The following is a 10949-nucleotide window of genomic DNA, read 5'->3' as shown; positions in this document are numbered from 1 at the left end:
CGATCGCCTTCTTTTTGTTGAATTCGACCGAATAGTTTTAGCTTCACTCATGTACGCGCACACAATAATAATAGACATTCACTGAAACGGCAGTGATTGGCGGTGAATGATATGAGCAGAAATGGACAATAAAGTATGATGCCGTTCGGCCGGCGAGGGCGCTACTATGTCTACATGTCAGGCTAAAATGAACATAAATAAATAGTTTCCATGCATGGGATAGTTACTCTGCTATAAAATACTAGTACTGCACATTATGAGTTTATTTAGTTTTTGCTGAATATTAGACTTCTGTATTGCCTATGGCAACCAAGCAATCAAGTATGGAGCTTTACAGAAATACAATACGCGTGGGCAATATTTCTATATACATATATATAACAAAATAAGCAAACCAGGAGGGGTAGCACAGAGTTCATGGACTCTTAGATCTATTCTATAAATCTCCTTGACTTTTTTTGAAATAATGACTAATTGTTATCTTCCGAGTATGTGGTAGCTCCCTCTGCCAATAAAAGGATTCTCTGGCGGAAAAGTAACATCGGTGGATGACGAATGTTGTTGTCAAACTTCTAAAAATAATATATTATCTAAAATTTCGACATTCAATGTTTAAAAAATGTTCCGTGTCCCAAATTTATGTTGGAACGAATTCGCCCAAATGAACAGGTACAAGATGTGTAATTGATGTGGGTGTTCGTATCAAACATAAATAACGATTGACATTGCGTGTTGATTGATTTAAAAATACAGCGCATTTAACTTGATTGATTCTCCTTTTATGAACATCTGTGTATAGCCACTGATGAAAGTCGGCCATTCTTAGATCTAACTGTCCCCAAGCATTGTATAAAGACAATTACATAAATGTAATGTAATGTAATGTAATACAATGTGATACAATACAATACAATACAATGTAATGTAATGTAATGTAATGTAATGTAATACAATACAATACAATACAATACAATACAATGCAATGAAATGAAATGCAATACAATGCAATACAATGTAATGTAATACAATACAATACAATGTAATGTAATGTAATGTAATGTAATGTAATGTAATGTAATGTAATGTAATGTAATACAATGTAATGCAATGCAATGAAATGAAATGAAATGTAAGGAACCATATATTCTCTTTTTTCAGTTATGCAATTCAAACAATTTTTTGCTCGAGATATTTGGATTACAATTGGTTGGCTTTGACAATAACAATCGCGTGAGGGCGCACTGAGTGACCGGCGTTTTTGAGCCCTGTTCTTTTCTATCCGACGCTTATGAACAAAGAAATCAGCGATCAAGTAGTACACTTTTTTTCTTTATTTGTGTATAAGTGTATAATAATAAGTTGTAGTTTATCAAAGGCTTCTTCGATGGAACGCGATTATCGCAGAGTGAGTCAGCGGTCGATTCTAACTACGTGTACTGTTGTCATGTATAAATATATATTTGATGTGAGCCGAACTGTCGTGGCAGGCGGCATACAGAAAACAGCATTATCTAAATCGTACGGGGGATTGAACATTCTACCAATTTGAATGTAAAAAAAATATTCATAGACTTAAGGTAGAGATGCAGGTTCGTAGGCACTTGGGAGTGAATTTTTTTTGCTTTTTAATATCCAAACAGTCTTGGCTATAGACTGTTAAAATTTTGTAGAATTGTGAATAGTTGAACATACTCAAAAAACGAGTTTAAAATATAGATAACAGGTGCAAACATTCTCTCTTTTGAATGCTTAGCAAGATTTAGCAAGGCTGTACATAAATGACAAAAAAGAAACATGGTGAAAAAAAATGACGGGATCTCCATATTATGCACTATATTTAACTTTTAACAAAACGATAATACATTTAAATTTCGAACGGTTACAGCCATTTTAATTATGAGCATTAGCAAACTTCTTACTGAGTGAATTGTGTTTCTCTTCAAAACGCCGTCGGGGCATTGTTTTTGGTTGAACAGTGTTACAACAATCGCACAGAAAACTAGTCTGGGTGTTAATTTATGCATAAACTTGAAGTCGTGAAGTTTGAGCTGCTGCCCTGTAAAATTGACAACTGGTAGGCAGTTTTCAAGACGGCACTGTTTTATAGTAAACAGATGTACCCATAAACCAATTTTGACAGGAAACAGAAGCATGATTTAGAAGCTAATTTTTTTTAAATCACTTTTGACCAAAAAAGCACATGTTTGTGCATATTTCAAACTACAGTGTCCATAAAAAAAATACTAACAAAATTTTAAAATTCATACACTAAGCTTTCCGAAAATATATAGTTTTGTGGACAAGGGAGGTCATCTTGCTTTTCTAATTAACTAATTAAAATACCTGTCAGGTAAACTGCATCTCTACCTTAACCAAAGACAAATTTTAATATATACATAATAATTAATGTCAGTATGTTTTATATTTGCATCGAAAAATTCTAGCCTGGAATCGAGTCATTTCAAGTACACTCAAGAAGGGTCTGGTGAGTCGCCATGTAACCACGTCATCGGCACAAAAGTCTGTACCATCACTGATTGGCTGTCTCCATGACTTCACTTCATTACCATGTGAACTCACATGCACAGACTGGCTCATGCATAAGGCCCACCCACAACAATCGCGACAAAAACTCGTTCGTTTAAAAAAATGTTTTTATTGTCTAATTAATTGTTGTATTGTTCTCGTCATAGACGATGGTATTCTTAAAAAAAATGTATCCAGCATTGTAAAATACACTGCGCCCTCTACAAACCAATAAAATATAGAAATGAAAGTGAATCAGCGAAATCAATATGGACCATACATACAGCGGTGCATTAGTTCAGAGGCATATTTACTTTCCAGTGTTTGCACAATAACTAATATTTGCAGAATAACCGGACGAGTACACAGTTAAATTTGCTTCTCTGCAGGTCTCACTTCACTACGATCAGATCGGCCGCTGTGTATTATGCTATCGATGACGGTCTGCGTTTCGCGGTTTCTCCTCATTTGTTACATGTCTGTGTGTGTCTCCTTTTGTACGCCCGTCTCGGTGGGTAAGTAGTTGGTTCATGTTAATTTAATTTGAGGGCACTACAAACAATATATTCTCGTTTTATGATATAAGCTTTACGCGTATACGTTTAATTGTTCAACGTGAGCTGTAATATATTTGTATTTACTAATTGACAATCGTATAGTTTTTGTCTCCAGGCTGGATCCATGGTGAGAATGAACGAATGGATTTGTCGTTTTTCAATGATGTCATTTCTGATCTATGTATCAGAATGCACAACAATACCTGCCTCAATGATATACAAGTGAAAGAACTGACGATATCTGTTCAGAATCCAGTAAGGCAAACAATAGACGGTAAAACAAGTGGTCTCTATTTTTTGAATAACACTGTATATGCCTGCATGGTACCGAGTTCGTCCCTCCTTTTGTCGACAAATTCTTGAATATGTCGATACGATTGGCACACATGTACAAGCCTAAATTGCTACCATAACCGATACTAAATACTAAATCGGTATTTTAACTAGTCTGAATTCAGTCTGGTGCTTGGAAAATAAATTTTACTGATGATACAATAATATGCAGAATTTCTAAGATAAAATATGTCTACATCTACGCGCTGCAATGAGGTGTTAATCGGCTACAGGCTACAAATATGTCATTTTGTCCTCTATGGAAGCCACTCTATAAATGAACATGCATACACAAAAATCAAAAACCAGTTTTGCGCTGACCAGGTTTATTCTATACAGTAAAAAGCTACTTCAGGGTCAAGTAATTGTTAAACTTTCCAGAATGTTTCGTTGCATCCACACAAAAAACATTACAGGTATACCATAACGTGGCCGAATGTTGGTCTATTACTTAACCTTTTCAGCACCAGACTTTCTCGCAAGAATTTTTCTGTACTTTTTTCTTATTTTCTTGAATATTTCTGGAAACCAACCATAATTTTAGGGCCAATAGACAGTATTTGAGTCAATTGTGACTTTTTACTCAAAACATTTGGCTATTTTTGTCCCAAATCTTCTGAAGGAAAATACAAACTATAAACGGGGCTATTTTATGAATTTGTGATGAAAAAAGAGAACTAGTGGGGAGAACGTTAAATATTGACGTAGATTTTGTTTTTCAGTTTGCGAATTCCTATTAAATCATGACGTAGTAGCAGTTATTATCACGAGTTCATGTAGTGATATATGCGACAGTGCCATAAGTTTAGCGAAAGCCATGGGAATTGCCGTCCTTCAGAGTTATGTGTACGAAAACAACGGCAAACAAGACGGCGTTTTACACTTATCACCGAGTCAAGGCGACATTTCCGACGTAATTGTTGATTTGATAAAGTTTTACGAATGGAACTCGGTAGCAATTGTGTTTGACGGTGTAACATATCCAGGTATGTCATTCTAATAATTGACTTCGTCTGAAAGGAATATGCAAAAACACAAATCCACAATTTCGAGAAAGCAGAATTTTATTTAGAAAGATATATATTATTATACATTTATCACCGTAACGCCATAAGTTACAGCATGCCGTAATTTTTACAGGGTATTTTCATCCTACCATAATAGGAAATGCGAATTCTAAATATGGAATGATTACGCACGTAAGTGTCCTCAAATAATAAAAACAAACATGGCTGCCACCAGAGTTTGACCGGATTCAACACAAGAAGTTCGCTGATTCAGTTCTAAACATTTTGGGTTTCGACATTTCCATGATGTATGCTTGGAAGAAAAACGTGTATAATAATAAGGTTATTACGATGATACCTCAAAGTATGCACTCAGACAGTACACCGTCGCATCGACCTTCGTTGCGCGTCGGTCGACACTGCCGCTGTGCTGTCTTCGTGCATAGGTATCCTTGATGATAACCTTATATTATTATTCTGTGTTTCTTCATATTCAAATATATGAAATGTTTAATTAACCAAATTCTGTTCAATATCTTAATTCATAGAGATGGAATTGGTTGCCAAGACAGCAGAGGTAGGGTTAAAAGTAGTCGCCAGGCAACTGAAATTGGGTTCGGAAACCCACAACACTGAAGACGAACTTAAGTACAAGACAGTGCTAGCAGAGATTCGATCTATGAATATTCAACAAATAATTATACACGCACATACAACAACAATCGCCACAGTGCTCCGAGATGTGAGTTTACTGTCTCCCTTTTTTCATTAGTCAAACTCAACTAAAACTTATATCGTCATATTTGTTGAAACATATAGTGTGTCGCGCTAGCTCGCTTTGACCTGGTTTAGAATCCAATGTGACAATGTGGGAAATCACCAATATCTGCAGCTTTTAACACAAAGTGACTATTTTAGTATGACTTTAATCACATATCTGCTTATTTGCATAGCGCTATGCGGTATTCGAACACGCACGTGCGTATGGCTTTATAGATACACGTATACGACATCCTGAGTCGAGTTTTTTTATAATAGTATTATATTTTTATTTTGACAGTGGGGGATGTTGCATGATTTTTTGTTATCCAATGAAATGCAGGGTTAAGACCAATACGCTATCGTTTGACATTTTTGGGAACTCACTGTCTATATGGAAAATGGTGTTTTATGATATTTTGTTACAAAAAGAGTATATTGGAATGAAAATTTGTGCCAATGTAAACTTTCTTGCAGGCTGTGTACCTTGGTATGCTGAGTTATCGATATCACTGGATTATTACGAATGTCGTGAGTACATACTGTATTGATGATAATTTAGTAATTGATGATAGAACAGAATTCTATATGAATGTACATTAGTAGTTCACTGTTTGACACCGTTTAAATACGAAATCAATTTTCCAAATATATATTTTAATATAAATTTCATTGTTCTGATCATTCTTCTACATTAAGACATACCGTGTATGTGTCTATTATTTTTTGTATTACGTACAGGACGTCTCTTACATGAATCTTAGCTCATACATCTACACGAACACCAATTTGACTTTACTTCATCCAAGCTACCAGGGAGGTATCACTGACATCGAAGACGCGGGAGGTAAAACATTGTATATACTTTGCACGTGACTACGGAACGAGAAGAAATGTAATTCATTGCATATTACCATTTCTCGTTCAATCAGGGCTATCGTTCTGGAGATGACAGCAACATGTATTACAACGTTTCCATATCATTTTCTCTGTGTGCTGTTGATGGATTCACAAGACATGTTCATCTAAAAATGCTATTACTATTCACTAATCGTATAATTACTTTCAGATCATAAACTTGATACCTACGAAGTGATATTAGTCTATGATGCCATTAATATCGTGTTATCGGCTATACGGGATTATACATCTAACACCGGGATGATTGATCACCAGCATTCTAATAATGACTGTTTTGCAACTGAACTCCTGGTCCCGGAAACATCAAATGCATTAAGAGCCTACATAAAAGAAGTAATAATAAAACCAGTATACGTGCTCTTCTATGCTGGGGGGGGGGGTTGTAGAGGTTTTTACAATGAATGGATCTATTATCCATGACAGATACTCGATATTGTGAAATGTGTCACCTTTTAATGGCTTAGTAATTAAGAGTAGTTATAACATGGTCTGATTTAACATTTCATTTTCGGAAACCGCCAATCTGGATATGAGCGCGTGAATTTACATTGGCGAGGCGCTTAAAGTGGCAGCGAATTCGTCTCTTATGTTGTTTTTAGGAAATTCATATATATCTGTACATATATTGGGAACAATACATATGTGCGTCCAGTATTTTTAAGATGATTGAATTTAAGCTATTTTGGTGTAATCTTATTATTTGGCGTCTATTTCACCTGCTTAAATTCGAACATCTGAAAGATACAATTCGGTAATGGTATTGATACAAGGATGATTGATGCTTTTTGACTTTGACGCATAATTACTCTGCAATGATTATGACATGTGTATATCTGCAGGTGAAATTACAAGGTCTATCAGGTTACATCTCGTTTGAAAAGAATGGAATGCGGTGTAACGATTCGTTTGATATAATCGAACTTCAAAATGAAGAACTGGTTGTGGTGAGTACAATATTTGTGATCATAAAATTGGATGAATTTACATGGGGTGAATATGTGATATGGCTGTGCCTATATTTTTTCACACTGCAATTATAATTTGTATCAATGCGCTGGGTTATTATTTCGAAGAATATCTTGTTGAGACAGACGGCTTGCTTGTGTTTCAACTGATTTATTTTCATATCGTAAAAAAAAACTAACCGGTTTTACTTAGCTGGATCAACATAGTGAATATTTTTATTACCCATGTTGTTACATTTGCCACAATTGTGTGTTACAATTTCTATTTAATACAAACCATATACTGTTGACCAGTATGACAAAACTATTTAATATTTTACTTTTTAATTTGACTAGACATGCCACTCTTTTAATTGTTCATTTAATTCGGGGTACTTGTCCCAGTAAGTTTAAATTTAAATGACATTTAAATCCGTAACATTGACATTCGTTTATTTCATTGTATAATGCATTATTGAACATGAAATTAGGGAAAAAATGAATTTCATTTTCGAGTTGAACAATTTGCGTTCAATATATCTAAATTAACCGTCATTAGATTCGTATTTTAAATCACTTCTTGTAAGTCTATTATTAAGTAAATTAAATAAACGAATGGCCACAAGATTAACTTCTAAAGTGGAAATGTTTATTTAGTTGTAATAAACAAAACAGCAAAATATTGGTGTTTTAGAAAACCTTTGCACCATTTTCAACATTTGGAATTTGCCCTAATTCTATTATACTATAGAATAAACTAATGGTCACAATATGCTATGGAATAATTTAATTGCAGTAAGATAGACAAATGTAAATGAAATAGTATGTAATTATGCAGCTGTGTGTTGAAAAATATCGGTTCCAACTGGAGGGTCTAACATCGCTTCAAAATATATTGGGAAATTGGAAAACAAAAATCTCACACGTTTGCTTAGCAAGCTTCAAATAAGTTCGTGCTGGCCTCGTGAAGACGTGTAGATGTTATTTGTAGTGATTAGTTCTCTTTGACATTGATCAATTATTTTATAGATAGTTTTAATTTTCATATTGCAACATAAATATTTTGATAAAAAGGTTATTTCAGTCACTTATTAATTTAGTGAGAGATTTAATGTGTATAAAATCTATTAAATACAATGGAATTGATATATATATATATATATATTTATATGTTTGAATAGGAAGCATGTAAATACGTTTATGAATACCTGTCATTGTGGTTTAATGGACCATGTACAGTAGTTATAACAATCGATCTCCATTTTATCAGTATATAATTAATGAACTTTTAATTACAGAATTGTAATTTTTTAATCTTGTTTTCATATAAAACCACTGTCCACTTGTTTGTTTCACTTTAGTAGTGAAACGAAATGACTCATACAACTGATGTACCTTGTCGATTATAATATTAGGTGATATAACAATTAACTTCGCATGCCAAAAATCTACGATATAAATAGATATAATATGACGTAATTTGGTCATAAATATCCAAAATATGATTCAAAAGGCAATTTGTAACATGTATTTTTTGTATATACCTTGCAGGTTGGTTCTTGGACGAGATTGGAACGTTTAAAAATATTTTCTCTCAAAAAACCTATTTATGATTTTGCATTCGGAGATAACCCTTTGAGAATAAGCACAATTGTCGACGACCCTTTCATAATGTGGAGAGATAACTACGAAAACCTAGTCGGAAATGAGCGGTTTGATGGATTTCTTTATGATCTTATAGAGGAACTGTCGAGGCGAATGGATTTCCAATATGAGCTGTACATTGTTCCTGATGGAAAGTACGGTGCACAATTAGATAATGGATCTTGGAACGGCATGGTACGTGAATTGATTGATGGCAAGGTAAGCTGTATATCTTTTTTATTCTAAATAAATAGACTTGTCCGGCTAATCACTCACTGAGAGTTTTTGAATCACCTGTCATTGGTGATAAATCGATGATGTGACATAGGTGGTTTAATCGAAAGTCATTCCCATGTTGTACTTTGTCTTTATGTTCGGTGTTTGGGTGTCATTCTAACAAAGGAAGTGACATTGTCTCGACCATCCATAATTGTCATTTATTCACGACATCAGCGGTTCGTCACTAGGGGTTCTCACGTGTTGCCTGCGATTCCAGAAATCAAAAATTCTTATTTGAAACCTCATTTGCATTTTTGTCCGTTGCATTTACAGGCCGACGTAGCTATGGCTGGTCTAACTATTAGTTCGGTTCGCGAAGAAGTCATTGATTTCTCAGCACCGTATATGTTCCTTGGTACCGATGTTCTCATGCGGAAGCCTGAACCCTCGCCACCAGACCCTTTCAGCTTCTTAAGTCCAATGTCGACTGAAATGTGGTTATGTGTTTGTGGTGCGTTGATTGTGTTTAGTCTTCTACTTGTACTGATCAACCGAATTAGCCCCTACGAAGCGAACCACTTATCACGTCGTGACGCAGTTTCTAAACACGAGGCAACCAACTTGAATTTGGTCAACAGTATATGGTTTGTATTCAGCGCTTTTGTGCAGCAGGGGTCGCAGTTCTCGCCATACTCGTACTCAGCTCGCATAATCAGTGGTACATGGTGGTTTTTTGTTCTCGTTTTCATAGCCAGTTACACTGCCAATATGGCGGCGTTTTTAACTGTTCAAAAACTCGATACTCCAGTTGATTCTGTAGCTGATCTCGCGAAACAGACGACAATAAGCTATGGTTGCACAGAAAGTACCCAAACAATGTCATTCTTTCGCGATTCGAAGATAGAACCCTACAAGACAATGTGGGCTGCTATGAAACTTGCAGAAACAAGTCCCCTTGTTCCATCCAACGAAGAAGGAGTAAGGCGTGCTTGCACCGAGAACTATGCCTTTCTGCAGGATTCCACATTCAATGCCTTCTTCACGAACAGAAATCCGATACCTGACTGTGACTTGGTGGTTATAGGTTCGCCATTCGACAGTAAAGGTTATGGTCTCGCTTTTCCACGAGGGGCAACATTTAGAGATGATTTCTCGCTGAATATTCTGCAACTCAGAGAGCAGGGGTTTATCCTGGGCTTAAAAAGGAAATGGTGGCTGTCAGTCGCATTGGATTCCAGTGGTTCTACCTCTAGCATTAGTGGCCAAAACGTACTAAGACTAAGCAACATCGCTGGGATATTTTACATTCTCGCCGGAGGAGCCGTTATTGGGCTAATGGTAGCATTGGTCGAGATCATTGTATACATGCGGAATGGATCTAAAAAGGATCATGTATGTGAGGATAAATATGTAATCCAAAAAAGGATGTCATGTATTGATGTGTTCAATATACTGTATGCTAACACGTGTTGAATCTTTCCGGTCCGTGTTTCAGTTTCATTGTCTTGTCGTTTAATATGGATTACTAAGTATTTATAATGATCTATTTAAATGTTACATGCAGCCTGCACTGACGGCCTTGGCGTCTGGTCACATTGTTTTTTACAGTATATCGACCCATGAACCTAGCAAATAGTTGTAATTTTGTTCCATGAACCTAGCAAATAGTTGTAATTTTGTTTGCAAGTCATGAATTAATCTGGGTATGAAGAAGAAGAATAATATATCATAAAAAAATCATCCACCGTTTCTCAGATGTTCAAAAGTAATCATAGTAAAACGTGTTTTTCTTCTAGGATGAAGGATGGGGTGAAGAACATCGATTGGCAGAAGGTTTTCCCAGCGCAATAAGCAGTAGTGATGTGTTGCAACGATACCAATATACACATAGTGTAACGAGTCAAGTCTATAATGATCAGTTTACAATGAGTTATAATGAAAGTGAACGAGAAGAGCAGACGCCAACAGGAGTCAGCCCGGGGAGGCTGCATTTCACGAAAGATGGAAGAATTTGGGACAGGCCCAGTTTCATTTTTTAA

General features: G+C 35.5%; 1 protein-coding gene across 1 annotated transcript; it reads left to right on the top strand.

Annotated features, from left to right (window-relative positions):
- The first annotated feature begins 4233 nt into the window (after nt 1–4233).
- LOC146728991 (glutamate receptor 2-like) lies at nt 4234–10949 on the top strand. Its single transcript, XM_085495736.1, has 8 exons — nt 4234–4402; nt 4972–5165; nt 5924–6029; nt 6252–6436; nt 6943–7047; nt 8599–8910; nt 9244–10302; nt 10707–10949. Exons 1-8 carry the CDS (start codon nt 4234–4236, stop codon nt 10947–10949), a joined length of 2373 nt encoding a protein of 790 aa, XP_085351862.1.

This window comes from Saccoglossus kowalevskii, chromosome 22 (assembly GCF_978046115.1).
Source record: "Saccoglossus kowalevskii chromosome 22, keSacKowa6.1, whole genome shotgun sequence".
NCBI classification, from domain to species: Eukaryota; Metazoa; Hemichordata; class Enteropneusta; family Harrimaniidae; genus Saccoglossus; species Saccoglossus kowalevskii.
This window is presented reverse-complemented; position numbering and strand designations above follow the sequence as displayed.

Excerpts from the sequence above, each read along its gene's own strand:
- LOC146728991 (XM_085495736.1), top strand. The coding sequence starts at position 4,234 with ATGGGAATTGCCGTCCTTCAGAGTTATGTGTACGAAAACAACGGCAAA. Across the intron at positions 6,030-6,251 it reads TGACATCGAAGACGCGGGAG|ATCATAAACTTGATACCTAC; the intron begins GTAAAACATTGT and ends AATTACTTTCAG. Across the intron at positions 6,437-6,942 it reads TAAGAGCCTACATAAAAGAA|GTGAAATTACAAGGTCTATC; the intron begins GTAATAATAAAA and ends GTATATCTGCAG.